This window comes from Sarcophilus harrisii, chromosome 5, assembly GCF_902635505.1.
Source record: "Sarcophilus harrisii chromosome 5, mSarHar1.11, whole genome shotgun sequence".
Taxonomy (NCBI): Eukaryota; Metazoa; Chordata; class Mammalia; order Dasyuromorphia; family Dasyuridae; genus Sarcophilus; species Sarcophilus harrisii.
The window spans coordinates 131,257,414-131,281,199 of NC_045430.1; the positions used below are offsets into that span (position 1 = coordinate 131,257,414).

At 36.6% G+C, this 23,786-nt stretch overlaps 1 protein-coding gene across 1 annotated transcript in view; it reads left to right on the forward strand.

Moving 5' to 3' along the window:
• Positions 1 to 23,786, forward strand: part of CAMK1D (calcium/calmodulin dependent protein kinase ID) — a 457,058-nt gene that overhangs the window by 409,286 nt on the left and 23,986 nt on the right. The window contains exons 7-8 of the mRNA XM_003771427.4: positions 21,298 to 21,410; positions 21,800 to 21,878. Of these exons, the coding sequence (XP_003771475.1) occupies positions 21,298 to 21,410; positions 21,800 to 21,878 (192 nt within the window). The remainder of the gene's footprint in view (positions 1 to 21,297; positions 21,411 to 21,799; positions 21,879 to 23,786) is intronic.

The window sequence follows — 23,786 nt, forward strand, 5'->3', positions numbered from 1 at the left end:
ACTAAAGAGGTCCCAGGTCTAGTTCTCCCCATCTTCCTAACTATCCAGACACAAAAATAAGGGAGATGGAATTAGACTACATGCAGTGGTATCTATCTCCTTAGCTGAACTGCCAGCAAACCCTATAATCTAGCAACTCTGAGTTCTAAAACTGTCACAAAAAGAAGGGTAAGAGAGAGACAGACAGTGGCAAGCCCAGGAAAGAAAACAAAGAGGCAATTTGCCTTACTTAATGAAAATTCATGATGGAAGTAAATGCTAAATTTCAGTTAGAATTTAAATAAAGATGCCTTTTTTTTTCCCCATCCAAGTTCATGTTGTTGAGTTGCTTCAGTGTGATTCTTTGTAATCTCTTGGCAAATATACTCACATGATTTGCCGTCCTTTTCCATCCTCTTTTACAAGTGAGGAAACTGAAACAAATAGAGTTAAGGGGCTTGCCCATGGTCACACAGCTACTAAGTATCCCAGGCTGGTTTTGAACTGATTCCAAGTCCAGCGCTCTGTGCACCATGGCGCCACCTACCTGCCCAATCCAAGTTCATAGATCCTCTCCCATTCGCTCATAACCTCCAAAGTCCCAGGTAAACAGTCCCCTGCTTCCAGAGCAAAGGAACAACAGTGACCGCTGAGAAGTTAAGGACTTTATCGCCCCTGGAGAAACCAGGGGGGGAAAGAGGATGATGGCTACCCATTACTGTCTTCAGAGAGGCAGAAAATGGAGTTAGGGATGAAGGAAATGGGGATGCACCTTCCTGGTCCTCAAGCAAAATGAAAAGGGAGAAAACGCACGTTTTCTGGTGGCAAAGAGACGAGTCTCCCAACTTCTGGTCCAAAGCCACCTCCACAAACAGGATATTCCCGGTCCGGTCCATGGCTCTCTATAACCTGGTCCTGCCCGCCACCTACAGACGGAATGAGAAACGGCACTTTCCACGTTCTAAATCCAATCAATTCTTGAGCTCCCGGGGCCGTAATGTCCAGCTTCTTAAACTGTGGTTCGGGACCCCTATGGGATCTCGTAACTAAATGTGGAGGTCACGAAATTATGATTTCTTCTATAATGTTTGATTTGTATTTGTCTATTTTATATACTTGCATCCCCAGGATGGCATAAAATTTTCTCTGGGGAAGAAAGTTTGCTGGCAGTTCAGCTTAGGTGATAGTACTATATATAGTCTAATTCCATCTTCCTTATTTTTGTGTCTGGTTATTTAGGAAGATAGGGAGAGGATCTGAATCTAGGATCTCATTTGTATAGCGATTTCTTAGATGAGGGAAACTGCCTCTACCAGTTGAAGTCTTTGCAGATAAAAATCTTAGAGTTGCTTAGAATACAGAAGGATGATAGGATTTGTTCAGAATCACATAGCCAGTCATTTTCCTAATGGAAAAAGTTTAAGAAGCCTTGGGTCTAAAGCTAGTGGGTGCAGTGGATAGAGCACCAGCCCTGGAGTCAGGAAGACCTGAGTTCAAATGTGCCCTTAGACTTAACACTTCCTGGCTGTGTGATCCTGGGCAAGTCACTAACCCTAATTGCCTATGCAAAAAAAATAATAATAATAAAAATTGGGGGGTATAGCTCAGAGGTGGAGCATTTAACTGCAAATCAAGAGTTTTCATGTTCTTACAGACTCAAAAGTTAGATCCATTTAGGATCAAAATGATTCTACCAAATGATCACCAGAAGCTATGCTGTCAGACCAGATGATGCCTAGGGGTCCTCACAGCTCCATATTTTTGAGTTTTTATAGCTTTGTTACAATAGTTTTTCACCATTATACATCATACAGAGAGAGAGCCTCAGAGCTTGGAAAATCCAGATTCAAATCCTACCTGACATAATTTATGTGACCCTAGATTAGTAACAATCTCTTGATGCCACAGGCAATTCTCAAAGGTTATAGAATCTATGTTGGTCCACAATGTTTTCACATTGAAATCTGGGGAAAGGAGGAAAGAGGGAAACAAAGAAAAAATGAATCGCCTTAATCTCATCAGGAAGGTAGCTCTAAATTATATTGTAAGATGGATTACTCTGAAAAGGAACCCATCCAAAAGGTAGGTGGACTAAAACCTAGGGAACTCCTAGGTAAGGAAATTCCTTCTATCAATGCAGGTCAGCAAGTTCTCTGTGATTTAATATCTTAGAGAGTTGCCTAGAACAGGAGATTAAATAATTGGCCCAAAGTCATATAATTAGTGTGTGCTACATTTAGGACTTGATCTAAAGTTTTCAGGGTTTTAAGGAGAGCTCTCTACTCACTGCTACCCATGTTATATGTATTCTGGTTAATTTCTGTGTCAGAACCCAGCCTTTCCTAACTCTGTGCATAGTTCAGAATTTCTTATTTTTAATGCCTAAAATAGCTTATCTACTCTTTATGATTTTACTAGCTGCAGGGTTGCATGGTTCTGCCTATGACATATCACTTGTCTGCTGATGCTTAGAAAGGATAGAGACACTATGAAAAGAGAAAAGGGATAACATTGAGTTAGAAATGCCTAAAACCTGGCATTCAAGGGTCAATGTAACATATTTTTCCATTGGTTCTCCCTGACATGGGATTGACCTATATGTATGCTGTGCTCCTTGCAAAATCACCTGGATTTTGCATCCCATTCAGTATTGTGACTATAGTAGCTTGTGAACTGAGACTTCTAGCCCTCACCTCACCCCTCTGGTTTTGGAATGTACCAAAATTATTCATCATGGATGACCTAGTGGCAGACAGGTCTATATCATCAGGGTATCTCATTCCCCCTTGACTTCTCTCCCACTCTGTCCTTACCCTTTTGGGCCCTAGCCATCCTAGACCCAAGGTATCAATAAATTTCATCAGCACTATAGATGCCCTCCCACCTACCTTTCCCCTTAGTTCAATCTTCTTAATTGTTCACAGGGCTTAGATGAAACGGGAGTCCACAACTCCCTTCTCTCAATGAGATGGTGGACCTCCAAGTCTTATTGGACTACTGATTCCTAATATCCTCTAGACCTTATTCTGAATGGAAGAGGAAGAGGATACCACTTTATACATTGCTATTTAATAATCTCTTGATCATTTACTAATTTAAGTGGGGCATGAGGCTAAGAGCCCCGGATAAGCCCCTCTAGGTTATCTCATTTAACAAGTTTTCCTCCTGCTTTTTATTGGTAATCCCTTAATGCTATGTTGCATCTTTTCATTCACTCTACTTCTGCACTCTTAGGACTTAAAGGCTTTTCCATCTGGCCTACAGCATGGTCTCAAATGCTTTTTAGTTTTTTCATTCAAAATGCTTTCATCTCCTACACTCTTGATTTCTTTCCCACAACTATCTCTTAGAAATTGAGAAACAATTGAAAGGATTGAGGTGGTTTATCCAAGAGAAGAAAGGTATAATGTAGGGCATGGTAGATGTCCTTTGGAAGTGATTGTCATTTATTTCTGAAAGCTACTGAGAGGGAGATTTCAGTATATTAAAATGAACAGCTTTATAGCATCATCCAATAGGGGAATTCCTTGCAAGGAATTGACATTGATAAAGCAGAAGTTGAATAAACTCTGTCAGAGAATTTTATAGAAGGCATTCCTCAAAAAAAAAAAAAAAAAAAAAAAAAAGATCAATTTAGAGGTTTATTATTACTCCAATCACTATTCCCTCTGACTTTCTAAAATACTCCTCTCTGGCTAGCAGTAATAATAGCCAGCATTTGTATAACTTTTAGTTTTAAAAAGCACTGCACATGATTTCTCATTTGATCTTCCCAATAACCTTGGCAGATAGATGCTATGATTATCCCCATTTTACAGATGAGGAAACTTGAGGCCCAAGTGAGGTAAAGTGACTTGCCTAGCATCATACAACAAATATCTAAGGGAGAATTTGAACTTGGGTCTTTTAGACCCAATTTATCTGATATGGGGCAGCTAGGTGGCACAGTGGATAGAGTGCTGGATCTGGAGTAAGGAAGACTCATTTTCCTCTGTTCAAATCCAGTCTCAGACACATATTAGCTATGAGATCCTGGGCAAGTCACCTTGTTCTGTTTGACTCAGTTTCCACATCTGTAAAATGAGCTAGAGAAGAAAATGGGAAGCCATTCTAGAATCTTTGCCACCCCCCAAAATAAAAAAAAATGGCGTAATGAAGAGTCAACAAAAAGCTTCCTATAGTGTTGACTTCCCTTTTAGAATATAACTTCCTTGGAACAAAAAGCCTCCTATATGTATTGACTTCCCTTTTAGAATGTAAGCTTCTTGAAACAAAAAGCCTCCTATATGTATTGGCTTCCCTTTTAGAATATAAGTTCTTGGAAACAAAAAGCCTCCTATATGTATTGACTTCCCTTTTAGAATGTAAGTTCCATGACAGAACATACTGTCTTTCTTATATTTCTATCCCAAGCACTTAAAATAGTACCTCGTTAATAAATGTTTTATTTATATATTCATTCATTCATTCATTCAAAATTCCTTTCGTTCAAGTTAACATTCTCAAAAAATGTGAGTGGATTTCAAGCATATTATGTTAACTTCAATCACTGGGTGATAAGAGGAAGATTTCACATTATTTATTTATATATAATCGTATATATGTATGTATTGCTATTTAATAATCTCTTGGTCATTTACTAACTTAAGGGTTAGAGTTAAGAGCCAAGATAAGGCACTCTAGCTTATCTCCTGCAACAAAACAAATTCTCCCTTTTATGGCTCTCCATAAATATGAATTGTACTTTCTGTTCTTCCCCTGAGACCCTAGAAAGGTCATTCTCATGAAATATAAGGGAGTTTATTTTATTACATTTAGAATCTAATTTTAAGATGAGGCTTTAGAGTTTTGACCCAGTTCTGAACTTTGATAAAGAATTTCTTGGGAGAAAATGTGATCAGAGGATTATGAATATTTATTAAGCACATGCATGCTTTTTTATATTGTAAAAAGCAAGCTACAAGACAAAGTGACCTGTCTTTAAATTTTTGTCATTTAAAATGCACCAATTTCATTAGAGAGGGAAAGCTGGGGTAGTGGAAATAGAACTAGATTTTGAATACCACCACTTACCCCATTTATAACCTCTGTGATCTTAGGCAAGTGACTTTGAACCCTCTGAACCTCAATTTCTTTATAAAATGAGAGAATTAGACTTTGGACTCTTTTGTGATCATCTCTATGGAAGATATACAGAGCATAGGGACCTGTATCAGAGATGCTATAAAGGCAAGAATCAAGGTCATATTCAGGACACATAAATAAGTGATTTCCTCACTCATGATTATAGTGGGTTTTGTAATAAAGTATGGGGCAGCTAGGTGGTACAGTGTGGAATCAGGAAGATTCATCTTCCTGAATTCAAATCCAGTCCCAGACACCTAACTAGCTGTGAATATCTGGGCATATTTATATTTATTTATAAAATGAGAAGAAAACACAAACCATTCCAGTATATTTGCCAAGAAGCTTCCACAAAAGGGGAACACAAAAAGTCAGACACAATTGAATAACAACAAAATGAAGTGAAATGTGAGTAAGGATCAAGTTAGGGGAACAAAATTCAGTCAGTCAGGAAAAGCTTCCTGGAGAAGACAGGAAAATAGAGAAAAGAAAACTAGCTAGATTCCATTACTTTCTGCTGCAGACCACACTCCCTCTGTACCATGGACCACACCCAGGCAGGACACAAACCCCATTTTCTGGTTTCTACCTCACTGACATTTATTTAGGAGAAGGGTTTTTCCTTTTTTCTTTTTCCAATAAAGTACAGCATTGTGAAACTTTTCCATTTTCGATGATCAAAAAAAAAAAATCAAACCCAGAATCCAAAGCAAAACCAGCCTTGAGAGACCAAAGCCTGCAGGAAGAAGGCTAAAAGTTATTTCTGAAATGCCATTATTCCTTAAACAAAGACTTAGCTGCTTAAGAAGGTCCAAATTTCACTAAACAAAAGACTATCCCTCAAGAAAACAAAGCTATGTTCAAAGATGTCATAGGAATCACTTCATTGTTTTCAAGTCATCTCCTAATCCTTGGTCTTAATCACCCCCAGATTGTTATATCTGTACCCTGTGGTGCTTTAGTATGAAAATTCATTACTCATAAAAGCTAATTTTAGCTGGTTGAATTTTAGCTAGGTTTTTTTTTCTCCCAATATAATTTCTGGTTATTGTGAAGCACTGTTTGCCCTTCATTAAACTTTCAATTCCATTGTTAGAAAGCCCTGAATTTAAAATATGGCTAAAGGTGGCTTCTACCATCCTTTCTTATATGGGCTTTGACCCTCCATAAGGTTGGCTCAGATTCCTTGGCACTTATAGTGAGATCCCCTTCATTCTTTTACATGGAATTGATTGAAGCTACTGGAAGCAAAAATGAATTTTTTTTTTGAAGAAAGGAAATTGTGCTATAAACTTGGAAAGAAGCCCTTGGATGACAAAAGCACAGTGTTTTATTTCAGCTTTGAATTGTATTTCATCTAGTCCAGCCCTTTTCTTGTCGTAGAATTTCAAAATGATTTTACTTAAAATAGCTTACACTGCTAGTTTCTTACATTTTCAAAAGGTATTTAACTCTTCTCCTCCCCCTCCCTTATCTGCTCCCCCTACCCCTACCAGCTCCCCCTCTGGTTTAGAATAAATTATGGATGGAATGTTTCTCTATACCTTATTCTCCATCCCATCCCCATTTCTTTCCAATTCAGAGGCTTTGTTCCAAGCCTAGAAAAATGATATAGAGTATTTATGGGCTGGATTCAGTCAGCATATTTTTTCTGAGAGTCTATTAATTCTGCTCTCACCCACATACCATTTTCTAAGCTTGCAAAAAAAAAAGTTACTAAATACTTAATCAAATATGTGATTACAAATGTAATTAGGCACCCTTTTTAATTAGCAGAAGATTCACTGATCATCTCAAAATTTTACAAAGCTATGCAATACGTCTAGTCCTTTCATATACATGGAAAAGAACAGAACCTTGTTCTAGCTGCTATATTGGGTTTGCAGATAAATATAAAAGGTTCAACACTCTGCAGAGTGGAGCTTTATGAGATAATTCATAGCAAATTCAGTTTCAGTCAGTATTTATCCAGAGCCTGCTGAATACAAAGCAGAATATATGAGGATAAAGCAGAAAATATTTTGAGGCAATATGATAGAGTGAATAGACTATAGGACCTATAGGTCAGAAGTCCAGAGTTTGGTTCCTATCTCAGATACCAAATAGATTTCCCATGGATGGGTTGTATAGAAAGGTTATTCTCAAAACCTCAGTTTCCTTGTTTATAAAATGGGAACAATAATCTTACTATATTGTGAATAAAGTGTTTTTCAAACCTTGACAATTACAACTTATGAATATATGGTTATCTTTCCAGTATTTATAAGAATAAGAAATAGTTCCTGTATCCAAGTAACTTAATAAAGTTTTTATAGACATGTCCATGGGGCTGTCTATGCATGGACACCAAGTTGTGGATTCAGGATTTGAGAATTGGAAGGTCCTCCATGTCACTACTGTTACTCATACTTGTAGGGAATTCCCACTGTAGCGCACTAGAAACATGGTCATCTGGTCTCTTTGAAAGTCTGCAATAAGGAAGAACCCAGTATGGGTTTCATGGCAACCCATTATACTTTTGCAGAGGTCTGATTGCCAGGAAGTTTGTCATGACATCCATATATCCAAAATTTACTGTTGTAACTTGTACCCATTGCTCCTGGCTCTGCCTTCTAAGGCCAAACCAGACCAATGTTATTCCTTCTCCATGGGACAGCTCCTCAAATACTAGAAGGCAGCTCCCAGCATCCCTCCCTCTTCTTCCTGAACCTCAAAAGTTGCTTCAATCAATGCTGATGTGTCAGGAGCTCAGGAACTTTCACCATCCTAGTTACTCTCTTCTGGATGTTCTCCAAGTTCAAAACACTCTAGATGAGATTTGATGAGAACAGAGTAGAGAGGAATTGTTGCCTCCTTATTTTAAGAAACTTTGCACATATATACCAATGTGGCCCCAAATTGCATTATCTTTTTTGGTTTCCATATCATTCTGCTGATTCATTTTGAGCTTGTGGTCCACTTAAACTTCCAGATTTTGCCTCAAACAAATTGTTTAACCATGATTACATTTAAGTTTTATTTTTGTTTCTTAACCAAAGTTTAAGTCTTGGAGCAGTGAGATGGCGAAGTTGATAGAGTACTGGGCCTGGAGTCAAGAAGACCTGAGTTCAAATTCAACCTCAATTTCTTCATCTGTAAAATGATCTGGGAAGGAATTAGCAATCTACTCTGATATCTTTGCCTAAAACCCCAATTGGAGTCACAGAGAGTCTGACGTGACTGAATAACAATAATACAAGTTTTATATGCATCTCTATTGAATTTCTTATTTCTAAATTCAATTTAAATGTTATAGCTACAGGGGTCTTAAACCTGGGGTCCATGACCTTGTTTTTCAAACTAGTATGATGATTTCATTTTGATATATTTGGTTTCTTTTGTAATCCTATGTATTTTTTTAAAATACTATCCGAGATGGCTCCCTAGCTTCATTAGACTGCCAAAGGAGTCCATGACATCCAAATTAAGTTAGGAATCCCTGCTCTTTTCAGTCAAGATATTTTTGGATCCTGAGACTTCATCTAAGATATTAGCTATCATCTACCTCTTTTTTCCAAGTCATTCATTAAAACTGTCTCCATTGGAGACCTACAATAAGCAAATTGAATCATTATCTACTATTTTTTTGAGGCTGGCCATTCAACCAGTTCTGAATTCATCCAAATGGAAATTGTTAGGACATTATAGTGGTGGTTCCTGATGGATTGTGGGTTGATCTAGAGAATATAGTATAATATTCTGGTCAAGTCTTGGATCTACCGTCAGCAGGTCTGTTTTCAAATCCCAAACTCTGCTATTTTACTTCCTATATAATCTTCAACAAATTGAAGTCCTGGTTGCTAATCTGGAAGAGGTTAGAATAGATGAATTCTAAATTTCTTTCCAGCCTAAATCCTATGACTTCCAATGTCTAATTCAGAGACTAAATGAAGCACTTTGAGGCCTAAGAGTGCCTAATTTCACCTTTGTGATTTATCTAATTAAATAGATGCTATGTTGCTTTAGTGATTGTTAAATCTAACTACTGAAGAGGTTTTCCTCAATAAAAATAGAATATTGTTATTTCTAGTTTGAAGAAGGCCTGAGCTATTCCATCTATAAAACTTTTATTTTGGCTTTATGCATGGAAGCATTAGGACTGAAAGATAATTTATTGAACACCTCTCTCCACATGTGGGAGACTGAAGAGACAGTACTTAATCACCATGAAATAAAGCCCTCAGGCAGAGTCTGTCACAGGCTTCCATCTGGGTCTTAGCTATTCCAAAGTTCAGCTCGGGTAGTCTGTTTTTTAGTGCTTTTTAAGCTTTAGGAGTTAGTAGAGAATATAACATATAAAGATGCCAAAGAACAGAAATGTTGCTTCATTTTCACAAAACATAGAAATGTGGCCTATAAACCACCTATGATCCACCTTCTACCTCTCCCTCTTATTGTTTTGATTTTTACCCTTATTGGCTTTCTGTCTACTATTACATTTCTGGTATAGGGGATCTAGATAGATCATATTAAGGGGATAAGGCAGAATGAATAAGAGAAAAAAATAAAAATTGGCTTTTGGAAAGCAATGGATGATATAATTTGTTGAGTCATTTTAGTCATGTCCAACTCTCTGTGATCCTGTTTTGGGTTTCTGTGGCAGAAATACTGAAGTGGCTAGCCATTTCCTCTTCCAGCACATTTTTACAGATGAGGAAACTAAGGCAGATATGGACAAATGCCTGTATAATTACAATGATTAAACTTTACTCCGAAGAAGATACACACAAATGTACTCCTCCACTCTACTATGTAGGTGGGGAACCATGGTTGTCAAATATGAATAATATGAAAGTAAAGAAAAACTTCCTAAAAATTAGAACTATCTAAAAGTGAAATAGACAACCTTAAGAAGGCTTCTTGTGAGGCAGAAACTATCACCTTTTAAAATAATCAGTAGTTACATGTTACATTAGCTGAACTCTCAGCTCTCTTTCAATCCATGATTCTGTGATTCTAAATATATTACCTTTTTTTATTCACCTTTTCAATAAGCAAAAATCTATATCTCTCTTTCTTGCCTCCCCTTGGAAAAGAAAGAAGTAGAATTAAAAGATTGAAGTTTTTAAAAGTTTTAAAAATTTAAGGGACTTTAGGGGTCATCTACACTCCCCTCATCTTTATAGATATCTCTAAATAACTAAATCCCAGAGAGATTAAATCACTTGTCAAAGGTTATATAGGTAGTGAGTCCAGAGATAGGATTTGAATCTATCCCCTTTGACACCACATTCAGTGCTTTTTACACTGCCTTGTGCCAAACTGGTGATTCTGAGTCATGAAGTTAAAGAGTTTTTTTTGTTTTAAATCATATTCTGTTTATTAAGGCATAGACAAGGATAATACATTTTTAGAAACACTCAGAAATATTTTTAAATGTTGGTACCTAAAATAATAAATTTTGGTTGTCTGTGAAAATAACTCATGAAGAAAATCTAATTTTCCTATGATCTAGATAAATGAACTGTTAATGTAGTTTCTTTGAATCTCTAACAGTTCTAGGCAGTGCAGACATTTAATAAAAAACTAATTTAATTAATTTGACAAAAGAATACTTTAGGCACACTTAGTCATACATCATCCCCAGTGGGAGTAAAAACTAAATAAATGCTATTTGACATACTGAAGGTATAAATTATTTTCATGTAGATAGAATTTTTTCCACTAGAAGTACTCAATCAAAGCACAGATAACCATTTTTAGAGGCACTTAGGTGGCACACTGGGATTTGGTGATGTCAAATCATCAGACATTTAGTACTACTTTTTGACCCTAGCAAGGCAAGTCAATTAATCTGTGTCTGCCTCAGTTTCCTCAGATTGTTAAATAGGAATAATAACAGCACCTACCTCCTTACACTTTTCACAAGGTTGTTGTGAAGATCAAATGAGATATCATCTGTAAGGCAATATAATTAACATAGTGCTTGGCTTGGTACATAGTATTAAGCACCTACTGTGTAGTTGTACACATGACATATTTAATAGAAGCTTCATAAATTATTCCTTCCTTCCTGTTATAAGAGTTCCACCTTAGATAAAAAGTTGCATGAGATAATCTATCCAACTCTAAGATGCAATGATTTTTGTATTTTCTAAATTGTGTGGTACTGACCATATATGCAACAGGAGGGCAGAGAAATGAGAAACCAGCTTGAGCTAAAGCAGATTGGGCTTAATGGAAATTTAGGACTCAATCTGGATACTGAATCACAGTTTGGATTGGACAGAAAGAAAGGGGGTTCTCCTTTAAGCAGCACCTTTTACTTCTATAAAAGATATAAGGTAGATATGTAATTGGGACATTTTTCAGTGTTTGTAATTGAAAAGGAAATGCTATAGTGACCCATGCTGACCAATTATTTCCTTTTCTTACCATATTTTTTATGAGGCAATTGGGCTTGAAGGACTTACTAAGGTTTCCACAGCTAGGAAGTATCTGAGGTCAGATTTGAACTCAGATCTTCCTGCTTCCAAGCCTAGTGTTCTATCCACTGTACCACCTAGCAGTTTAAATGAATGTTTCATTTTGCAAGTCCATCTGGATTTTTTTCCTTTTGTATTCTCTGAAGGAACAGAATCTCCTTAAAAGAAAAGCAGAAGTCTGTACAGAGATGGCCCAGACAACGGATGCTCAAGCTATGCTTTAAATGGCAATTTTCCTTAGTAGACATGTGTTAAGGCAAGAAACCTCTGCCAACTAATACTTGAGGGAAACCCTTCTGGGGAAAATCATATTTTCCAGCAAAGAAAAATAATTTATTGTTTATTTTTCTGACTTATTTGCATATACATTGAGAAGGCAGATCCAACACTTTGTACCCAAGTTATTGTTTTTGCACATAGCCAAACTTCGTACCCTAAGGAAATGCAGCTTAAACACTGAAGCACTGAAAGAATTGGCAACTTTTTAATTTCTTCAGTTAGGATAGCACTGCATCCTTCTTTTAATTTATGCTAAGCCAGATTCATCAGTTTAATACCAAAATGTTCATTATAGGCAACATTAGTGGAAATAGAACTTTGGGTGCTCACTCTTGGCAGATGATGATTATGTCAAATGAATAAAAAGATATGATTATTACCACCAGGGTACATGCATCAGGGAACAATGATTGGTTTAAAAGAATTTTCTTAACTTGTGTACTTATTCACAAGGCCTTCTGTACTCCATGAAGGAATAGATCTTGTTAGTCTATGCAATCTCCTCATAATGGACAGAAAGTATTATTGGAATATCTTCGTCTACCACCGAGTTAAAAAGTAGTTCATTTAAACAATTTTCAGGTTGAATGAGAGAGAATTTATCTAGAACATATCCACATTCTTTGTGTCTGAGACACAAGTCACTTTGGGTGACTTGTCAGTTATTGGGCTTATTTTCCCCTCCTTTACCCCACCTAAGTGGGAATCAGTATCTTTGATACTTCAGTACTTGGAGAGGTTTTTAAGTTCCCCTTAAGCATGTTCAAGTTCAGAGGTTTAAAACAAAGAATTTTGTACATGATAAAGGACATAAAAAGGATTCACAATTGAGTGTAACAATGAAGAGGAAAAGAGACATAGGATTATATCTTCAGGATATAACTGGGTCAATGCTAGGTTTTCTTGGGGAAGAGAGAAAGGGAATAAACATTTATCCAGTACCTCCTATATATTAAGCACTGTGCTAAATTGTTTTCCTGATATTTCATTTGATCCTGGAATCAAATGAACCCAGGAAGGTGGTTGCTATTAATAATCCTCATTTTATAGTTGAGGACATTGAGACTGGCAGGTTAAATATCGTGACCAGTAGTATCACATAGCTAGTTAGGGACTGAGGGAAGTTTTGAACTCATGTTTTCTTGACTTCAGGTGCAATAAGCACTCTATCCACTACCCCACTTAACTACCTCTATCTATTTTAAGACAGAGGAGATATGAGCATGCAGACAATAGAAATCAGCAGAAAAGAACAGATTAAAGAAAGAATGAATGACTATTGAAGTATGGTTTTGAGAGAGTTAGGTGAAAGAGATGAAATAAGGGCATATGTGAAGCTTTGGCAGAGATTGAAACAAACCAACATAAAAGGTAGGGTGGACAGAGTGGGTGGGTTTGAATGTAGAAAATAGGGCACGAGGGAATCCATAATGGAAGTTTTACAAAACTACTTTTTCAGCTTGTTTATTTCCCATCAAACACTTTACAATCTAATCAAATCAACTTCTTACAGTTCTCCATACATTTCTCATCTCCATAATTTTTCAATAACAGTCTTTCTCTCTCATGTCTGGAATGCATCCCCTCCTCACTTTTACCTCTTAGAATATCTAGTTTACTTCTTCAGCTCATACTCCACCTTCTATATAAAACATTTCCTGATTTTTTACTACCTGGTATACCATCCCCCATCACCTCTCTATTTTCCTTATACCTACATAAGAAGGCAAACCTACCCTGTTTGCTTCTTGTAGATCCCATGTGCTAACTAAGCATTTCAGTGATTTGCAGATGATTAAGCCCCTGGTTGCTTTTGGCTGACCACCAAACAGTGCTGAAAGACTTCAACATTTAGGTATTACAAAACAATGCCTTTTTTGACCACCTAGCAGGAAGGACCAATGACACAGTGGACCTTTTAAAAGAGAATGACCACCCAATTCACTCTCTTCTTTAAACTTTCCAGTGGAGCAAGTAGCTGGCTTTGACACCTTTATATACCTGGAACATAGTAGGTACTTAATAAAATTGTGTTGCCTTGACTATACCCTTATATGTCTGCTTTGACAGAATATACATGCCCTGAAACCAGTGACTATTTTGTCCTTGTCCCCACTGCTGTTTGCTGATTGAATGAATGATTGATGGTGCTTTAGTTTTAGTAGCATGATTTTTTGATGAACCTAGTCAGCCCGATTTTGTTATTTCTTCCAGCAGCGATCTTGGATTTGGAGCAGAAGGGGATGAAATGGATGATGGAAGTAGTTGAGCACTGAAGATTTGCAGGGCAAGAATAACAGAAGGACAAAGTGGCAAGTGATTCTAGAGTGGAGGATAGTGCCTCCTTATAAAGATTAATTAAGGTGTCAAGACTAGGAAATAAATTGAGAACAGGAATAATAGATTGCAGAGGTCTGAGTGCCTGGAGAGTGAGATAAAGGTGAAAAGTGGGTTCACAAGGAGCCAGTGGGAAAGACAGGTGTTTATTCAAAGAAGTGAAATTCAGTTTGTAATCTTGGTTTCAAGTGAAGATGAAGTTCTGCAGATAATAATCTGCAGCAAATTATTATGAATATGAATATATCTTAACATTTTTATTAGATTACACAATCTTCTATGGTAGGATAGGTTTTAAATCTTTTTTTTAGCTTCTTTAAAACTGATAAAATCTAAATAAATGCTGAAAAAGTATTCTTCAAGAAGAAGATATGAAGATGAAGGATGGATTGAAGGATTCTTCAGTTCCTCTGTAACATTTATCTATTGGACAAGAGACTGAAAGCAGTTGCTTTTTACATAAATTCAACTATAATTAACATGGAGCCAACTGAAATTTTAAGATTTTCAGAAAATTTAAGATTTTTCCAACTTCATTTATGGACTGGGGAACAGAGCCACTAAGTGAATTTTTTTTTTGTTTAAATATCTCTTGAACCAAATTTCCAGTGAGTTTAAAGACCTGTTATTGATTCTATTGTGGGCAGGGCATTGAGCATGATATTGCTCGAGTTAAAATTATTTTACAGTCTCTGGTTGATCTGTGGCTATTTCATGGGTCTATTAAGTTAGTTCTGAAAGATCTGATAGAAAAGACAGCTTAGAAATTTTTATAGATGACTCCTTGTCTCTGAAGGACACAATACAGATACACAGCTGGAAAAATATTATGCCTGTTACATAATAACTTAATATAATATAATTGCCATAGTAAACTAACAGGGCCTCTTAAGACTTCTTATGTTATCATAGTGTTATGGTTTCCAAGAAAAAATGTGCATTGCTGAATCACTCATGATTGGCCATTGTGGAATTTCATATTAACATGCATTAAAGATCTTTTGCTCCGTGGGATATGACAGACACTTTGTTTAAGCTACAGTAGGTAGAATTCTTCTCTAGAGAAGAGAACCACCTAGTTAGTGCTAATAGACAAATGGCATAGTCAGTCCAAATGCCGATAGTATTTTTTATTTCTTTCCTTAATGAACATATTTAATAACTATGTCATCAAAAAAGAAAGTTTATTATTAACAAGCATTTATTCAATACCTCCTAAGTGGAAATGCTAGAAATGTTCAAGGTGCTTACATTCTATTATTTAGGGATATACATGTAAACCATGTGTGTACATAGAGTCCTAACTTTTGTTGATTTTGTTGATTTTGCTGATTTGCATTGGTATGACCTTGGATTACTCACAACCTCTGTGAGCTCATTTTAACTATATCATAAGGGAAGCAAACTAAGCACTTGTGTGCTCGAGTCAGTTTGTACCAGCTCTCAGGAGTCAACTGTCAAATTTTCATTGTCAATATTTACTCTTGGAAATTAACAAATGTTATAAATCAGGGTTTGATTTATTGTTTTGTTGACTAAGAAATTTGGATCAAGAGATATTTAGAAGAAGATGGAGAAAATGTGAATAATGCAGGTTAAATTTTAAAGTATGTACCCATGTATTCTTTTGGGGTTTTGGAGAGCTGATTATTAAATATTACCAGCATCTCTGGCAGTAGAAATCCCTTAAGATTCTTGTGACCTCACTTTAGGTAATGATGCCATTTGGGGGAGTGGAAGGGGTTGAGATCAGATGTCAAATAAACCATAGTCGTGATAAACAATTAAAGTTTCACAACAGTGGACATTTACAAAATTCTTTATAGTATGTTTTTCTGATTAGAGGCAAAAGTAGACAGAGTGATAGATTTGGGGTCAGAGAATCTGTCTTTAAATGCAGTTTCTATTACAACCTTGTGATCTTGATCAATCATTCCTCTAGACCTCATTTTCCTCCTCTGTAAAATGAAAGAAATGGACTCAGTGGTTCTAAGATTCTTTCCAGCTCTGCATTTGTGATTTTCTGATCTATGATTTTACACAAGGGCAAAAGGAATCTGAAGCTATCATCTCCTCCAATCATTTGCCTCTAAGCAAGACTACATAGTTATTTCTCCTGTATCATTTTGAAAGGGAGAAGAGAGACCCAAGTTTGGCGGGTTACCCACCCTGTTGTTTTAAGTCTTTTAAGTCTTCCTTAATTTCTCACATAATATACTTGTTTCCAAGTCATATGTCCTTTTCCACTGCATCTGCCCTCTAAGTTAGAAACATTACTATATAATACAGAACTAAAGCCAGAATACAGAGGCACACAACACACTAAGATATTTAATACAAGAAGAATCTTTCCTAGAATTTTCCTAAAGACTTCTCTTAGGAAAAGAACAACAAATAATGAAATGAACCATAATAACACATTGAGAAACAAAACCTCACTTATCCAAAATCTGGACATTTTTAAAAATGGATTCACATTTCCTTATGTCTGTCTTTCCCATTAAAGATACTTATATTATACCAAATGCTCATTATGGGAAATATTTAAGTATCAAGTCTCCCTGGTCCTGGATTCCTTTGGCTGACTAAAGCTTACATCAATATGTGCTTAGTGGTTTCAAAAGCATGCTTTTTCCCCACCCTACCTCCTCTTTTTCTGACTCCTTGTCTCTCTTTCTATCCATTACTGTCTCTGCCCTCCACCCCCTCAGCAAGGAACAACAAATGATCTGAATTAAAAATTTCGTGGCACTTGCTCCCTAAATAAACCTCGCTACAAATAAATGGATTTTGACCCTTTTCAGGCTACAGAATAACTTGCAATCAATAAAAATGTCACTAACCCTTCTTCTTCTTAGCAGTACCAATGTAGTAATGTGCCTTTTGACTATATGAGCCTGAAGAATTAGAGTAACAAAAGTTGTATTTCAAATCTTTAATAAATTTCTTATTTGCTCACAGCCTAATTCTTCGGATGCCAAGGGCTTGTTGATGCCTGTTTATTTGTTTCATTAAATTTAGACTGGGGCAAGTATCTTTGATAAAGCTGGGCTTTACAGAAAGATTTATGACTTAGTGCCTGAGCTTGTACTCCCACTGGCTATAAATCTCCAGGTTTTCAAACCTTTAAATTGTTTACTCCCCAGCTTCCAGAATTAAGGCCCTCTGCCTTTTCCCATCCTGGTCACCACTGACTATGTCCAGTCCACTATAGATTCAAACCCAGCAACCAAGATGCTTGTCCTCCCCTACATTGGGACCCTCCCACATACCCAAAGTAATTAAAGTTTTTACAGCTAGCTTTATAAACAATGTTGGGGGATGGATAGGGAACCACAGATTATTAGAACTAAAAAAGTACTTTAAAGATCACAAAATCCAAATCTCTCATTTTATAAATGAATAAACTGAAGCAAAGGTGGTAGGTTGTAGTTGTCCAAAGCAATGTAACTAAATAACAGCAAAGGGGAAATTAAAACTTAGACCTTTTTTTCTCAATTCAGTGTTCTTTTCATTGTATTGTTATACAAATTCATTGTATTACTTAATAAAAGAAAGCACCACATTTCTAAATAGCAACATAAGCAGTTATCCCTGAAACTTCTTGAATGGACTGTTTGCAACTCAAAAATGATAAAAATAGAAACTGGCTATTTATACTTGGTCTGAGCCATCAAAACCCAAACAATGAGCAAGTGAGGCTTGATCTGGGACCTATTATTGGCCAGTCGGGGAGAGCTTGAGTGATTTGAGTTTAAAGTAGCATAGTCAGGTAGCTCCATTTAAATCCCAGTGGGCTTTATCAAAACCTGTTTTACCTGAGCTATCTTTCAAGAAATCATGAATGAAAACTGCATGAGACAAGAGTTAATTGTCCCAGTACTCAAAGCCTTTCCAACCTAATAAAACCCATCAGTCCTTGTATTCTGTTAAACAGCCTTCTAAAATCCAGTGTAATCTTTATTCATGGTTACTAGGACTTCCAGAGTAGAATTTCCATGCATAACAGACCATTTAATACTGAATCTGAGTATTATATGCCACTGATATGTATTAAATACTTATTATGCACAAGACATGGTGTTAAGTCTTGTGGACCCAAAACCAAAAGAATGGAAAGATACTTCCTTTTTCCTCAAGGAACTTGCATTCTCTTGGGACATACATGTCAACAGATAAGTAAACATAAGTTAATTTAAGGAGAGAAACAGTTGAACAATTAGAATGAGAGAAGGTTACATGTTGTAAGCAACTGAGCTAAGCCTTGAAAAAAGCTAGGGATTCTAAGAGAAGGGGGTAAAGACAGAGTGCATTGCCAAAGAATGATGAGAAGCCTATGCAAAGTCAAGGAGGTGGAATATAGAAGACTGAGTTCTAGGAATGGCAAGTAGACCACTGGGACAAAAAAAAAATGGAGTTATGACAGGGAATACTGTTAAATAAATTTGCAAAGATAGACTGGCACCAGTTGTGAAGCCTATCAAATAGCAGAGTGAGGTCCGTTTTTTATCCTAGATTTATTAGTGAGCCACCAAGGATTCTTGAGGGTAGGAAGCAGAATGTGACGTGGTCAACTGGGGCTTTAGGAAGATGATTTTGGTAGCTCTGGGAAGAATAGATTGGAAATGTGAGGAGTAGAGGAAGAGGAGATCATGCTCTAGGGACATCATGAACTTAGCTTTTGGAAAGCACACCTTAAGACTAGGTTATCCTGATTGTTGAGTGCTACAAGTTAGCTTAGCCCATGTGCTGGATATATCCTGCCAGCTCCAGACCCACTTACTTCCTATCCCTGCATCCTTCTATGTCCCCTTCCCTTCTTGATATGTTCTTTTTTCACATACTCCCCTCTCCAGCCTCTAATCCTTACCCTTGGATTACCATTCTTACCACTTCTTGTTACAGAAACCAGTATTTAACCATTACTGATGCTTCTGGTATGGCAATCAACTTCCCACTGATTACATTCACTATTCCTATGACTTCCCAGACCAAAACACACTTCCCTGGCCACCATTCTCTCCTAAATATGTCATTTCTTCCTTTTCAAACTAAGCTTCTCAAGCACCCAGCATACCTCACTTTTCTATTTATTGCCCAACCTTTTCAGTTCAGTGCTTGGCACAGGCAAGTACTTAATAAATGCTTTTTATGCATTCATTCATTCAATGTTTAATTGCAATAGTCTGGGCAAGAAGTAAGGAAACATTGGCTATGTGAGTGGAGAAGAGTTGACAGATCCAAGAGATGTTATAGAGGCAAAATAATTAAGATTTAGAAACTAATGAAATTCAGAAGTAAGGAGATTGAAGAGTTTGGGATGATTGATTCTCATATAATAAAGAAAATTTGCTTTGAAATAGTTCAGATTTAACCACGGATGCTATTTTCAAAAGCAATATGGGGCAGCTAGATAGTACAATGCATAGAACATCAACCCTGAATTCAGGAGGACCCAAGTTCAAAGCCGGTAGAACAATTCTTTACTGTGTGACCCTGGGCAAGTCACTTAACTCCAATTGCCTCAAAACAAAAATAACAATTTTAAAAAGAAACAAAAGGTGACAATAGTTATCAATAATCCCTAGAACATTATTATTAAGAAGCAAACTGTAAGCCTTCAAGCAGGGCTGGTAGGTTCAAGTTCAACTCTATAACCTCAATTTTGCAATTTCCCTTTCTTGTTTCTCCAATCACTAAGATGAAATGAAGCCTACAAACAAGTATGCAAATGTTCCAGTCCATAATACTAATTTTTAAAGGAATCCACTTCTTACTATTAGATATATAATTTTTAAAACTAAGTTTAATTATCACTCTTTTCTATTCACCTGATGGGAAATATTATTCATTTAGACCAGTTGCTATTGGGGAGAAAATATATATATTTTCTTAAAGAATCTGGAGCTATTGAAGTTGAAATGAGCTTAGAAATCATCTAGACCTGCAATTCTCAAATATGGGATCTCAGGGCCCTTTGTACTCATTCAAATTATTGAGGATCTTCAAAAGAGGTCTAGTGTGTGTGAGGTGATATTCATTGAACTTTGGCATATTAGAATTTAAAATATTGCAAAAAAAGTTTCTGACTTTGGGGACCCCTGGGGTCCCTGCACCAGAAACCTGCTAATCTAGTCCATTTCCTGGGTAACATGGGAATCCTCTGTGCAACATAATCTAACAAATGACCATCTGGTCACTCCTAGAACACCTTTGATCGTGATCATTCAGTCATATCTGACTCTTTGATTCTGTATGGTATTTTCTTGGCAAAGAAACCCGAATGGTTTGCCATTTCCTTCTCCAGTGAATTAAGGCAAACATACCTTAAGTGACTGGGCCAGGATCGCAAAGCCAGTGTCTGAAGGCTGGAGTTCAGGTTGGGTTTTCCTCTCTCCAGGTTTAGTGTTCAAACCATTAGCAACCTTGAGCAATGACTGAAATTGAGCTGGCTCCTACAGCAGCCCATTCCTCTTTTGGACAATTCTCATGCTAGAGAGTTCTTATACAACATTCACACATAGAATGTCAGGTTCAATTCCAACTGTTTACTAAGAGGGACTTTACAAACATTGCAACTTTGTGCTCCCCACCAACAGTCAGGTAGGACAGCAGACAAAACACTGGGCTTAGAGGACAGAAAGATCCAAGTTCAAATCCAGCTTCAGATACTTACTGGCCGAGCAAATAACTTCTGTTTTAATTTCCTCAACTAAAAATATGGGGATAATAATAGTACTTATTTGCCAGGGTTGCTGTGAGCATCAAATAAGGTAATATTTGTAATGCTTAGGACTATATGTGGCACATAGTAGGTCTTTTATAAGTACTTCTTCCCTTCCCTCCCAGAGTATGCAAAATTACCGTGATGCTAAATATGTACATTTTTTTTGCTAGTATCAAACACCAAGACTAATATCTTCTTGCTATTTAACTAAAATGTAATCTGTATTGATACTTTTGCCCATAGGATACATGTAATACTTTCTGAGATTGTGACTTTGAGAATTTTTCAATCAAATTTTTAAAAAATTACTTTCTTTTGGTTAAAATGTAAAACCAATCTTGTTTGTGATCCAGCTGTTTTAGGCTCTCGTCACCCTGTGTCTTTCAGGCTCTGCGGTTACCCTCCTTTCTACGACGAAAACGACTCCAAACTTTTTGAGCAGATTCTCAAGGCAGAATATGAATTTGACTCCCCCTATTGGGATGACATCTCAGATTCTGGTAGGTAGCTAGCCTTCCTGAGGGGGCAGCATGCATGATCCTCCAGGCTGGTCACCTGCTGCCCTTAGCACCCCATCATTTCTGAGGTTCTTATTAAAGCTCCCATGTTCTGTGCATGCTCGGAACCTCCAGAAGAATCTTGGGCAAAGCTGAGGGTAGGCTTGACTGGTGGTACTTGGGGAGTAAGTTGGCAAACTATAGCCCGGGGGCCAAATCTGGCCTGCCTTTGTAATCCACAAATTACTATGTTACCCCAATTTAAAATAAATGGGGAGGGGGCATATTATCAAACAGCTTTCTGTTTATTATCAAGCATGAAATACTAGAGAAAAACTGTGTGGGGATGTTCATGTTTTAAAGTACAAATATAATTCATTGTCTTTTAACAGCTAAAGATTTCATTCGGAATTTGATGGAGAAGGATCCTAATAAAAGATATACATGTCAGCAGGCAGCTCGGCACCCCTGGTAAGAAAAATCATGCAGCTTAAGGCGATTGTCAGATTCCTTTTCACTACAGTAGTAATTGGGAGATCTCAATTATGAAACCCATAGGTTACTATCACACCTCATTATAACCAAGATTTTCAGTCTTCTTCCTAAGCCAAATCCTGGCTTCCTTTTTCCCTTTCTGTAGATGTTAAAAAGGAGCTAATTGACCAAAAATAGCAAGAGAAGCAACATCTACTCCATGAACAGCCAGTCTCTTAGCATTAGCTCACAATTATAAAGTACTTTCCTTATAACAACACTATGAAGTTGATAGTATATGGCTGTTTCTAAAAAACAAGAGAAGCAACATCTACTCCATGAACAGCCAGTCTCTTAGCATTAGCTCATATTTATAAAGTACTTTCCTTATAACAACATTATGAAGTTGATAGTATATGGCTGTTCCTATTTTGCAAATGAGAAAAGTGAGTGATTTGCTGGTGGCAACACAGCTAGTGTCAGAGCTGGCACTCAAACCCATCTTCCAATTCCTAGCAAAAGAAGACTGTACAGACATATATTCCCTGACTTATGTGGTCCTGATAAATGGAAGTATGAATGAAATCAGAATAGATTTCTTTTTAAAAGAGACTGTTATTCACTGAAAAAGGATTTTTCACTCTTATAAGTCACTTTAAGATTCCTTAAATAGTATCCTCGTATATTTAATGTGAGATTATTAATATATATACATAAATCTAAATGATGTATAGCCTTAAAGTACATTTCTCCTATATAGAATTCCCTTTTAATAACATATTCATGATCTATATGAATAGGCTCTGGCAGATTCTGGCTATACTGAAAGGTTTCAGATATGGACCAGGTGACAGACTGTCCAACTTTCTGAGGGCCAATATAGCTAAGTATAAAGATTCATCATCAGTAGTCTGGCTACTAGGCTATGAATTCTTTGACTCTAGTGATTTAAAGGAAAAAAGAAAAGCAAAAAATATCCTGAAGTCCTCTCTATCCATAATCTTTCCATAGTTATGATGCTAGAATGGCAGAAAAGAGAGTAGAAGGTTCAAATTAATTTTAAATCATCCTTTAACATTGACAGTTGAAACTAAATTCCTTTGACCAAGGACCAGGGAATCCTTCATTACTATGGGAAGAACTTAACCACATCAATTTTTTTGTTGTTATAAATGATGTCAAAAACTCACAAATTCTCCTCAAAGAGGTAAATGAAGGATTAGATGAAGTTGTTTCCATCACGCACCCAAAAGTAATGAAAAATATCAACTCATGGATCATTTAGTCATCTCACCTTTGCAGTGCTGCTCATAGGCAAAAGCAAAAAGATCATCATGGAAATAATTGCAATTTACATTTGAATCTTTAGTAGAGAAAAACTGGAGAACATCTGCAAAGAATGTAACTCCAAATGAAATCAACAATGTAAACCTTGATACTTAATGATTCGGTGAACAAACATAGATATTGAGCAAGATTCTCATCCCCCAAAAGAGTTGGAAAATATGGTTTAGGATTAAGGAATGAACCAGGATTGGTGGTATCAACTGTAAATCCCTGATATTGGGAAAGCTGAAGCTGGTGGATCTCTTGAGTTTGGGAGGCTTGAGCTTCAATGGTCTAAGTCAATCAAGTGTCCTAGTGTACTATTAGTTGGAAGATCATGGACAATGGTGAAAAAAACAACAATAACAAAAAAGAACTGATCATATTTTACTAAATAAGAAATAACCAATTCCTGATATGACTCTTCAAATTCAAATGAATGTTATCAGTCATATCATTTGTTGATTAGAGTAAAAGCCATAATTGACCCACTCATTTTTCAGAATTAGATTATTTAATTTCCAATTGGTTTTTAGTCTATCTTTCCCTCCCCCTTTATTGAATATAATTTTATTGCAT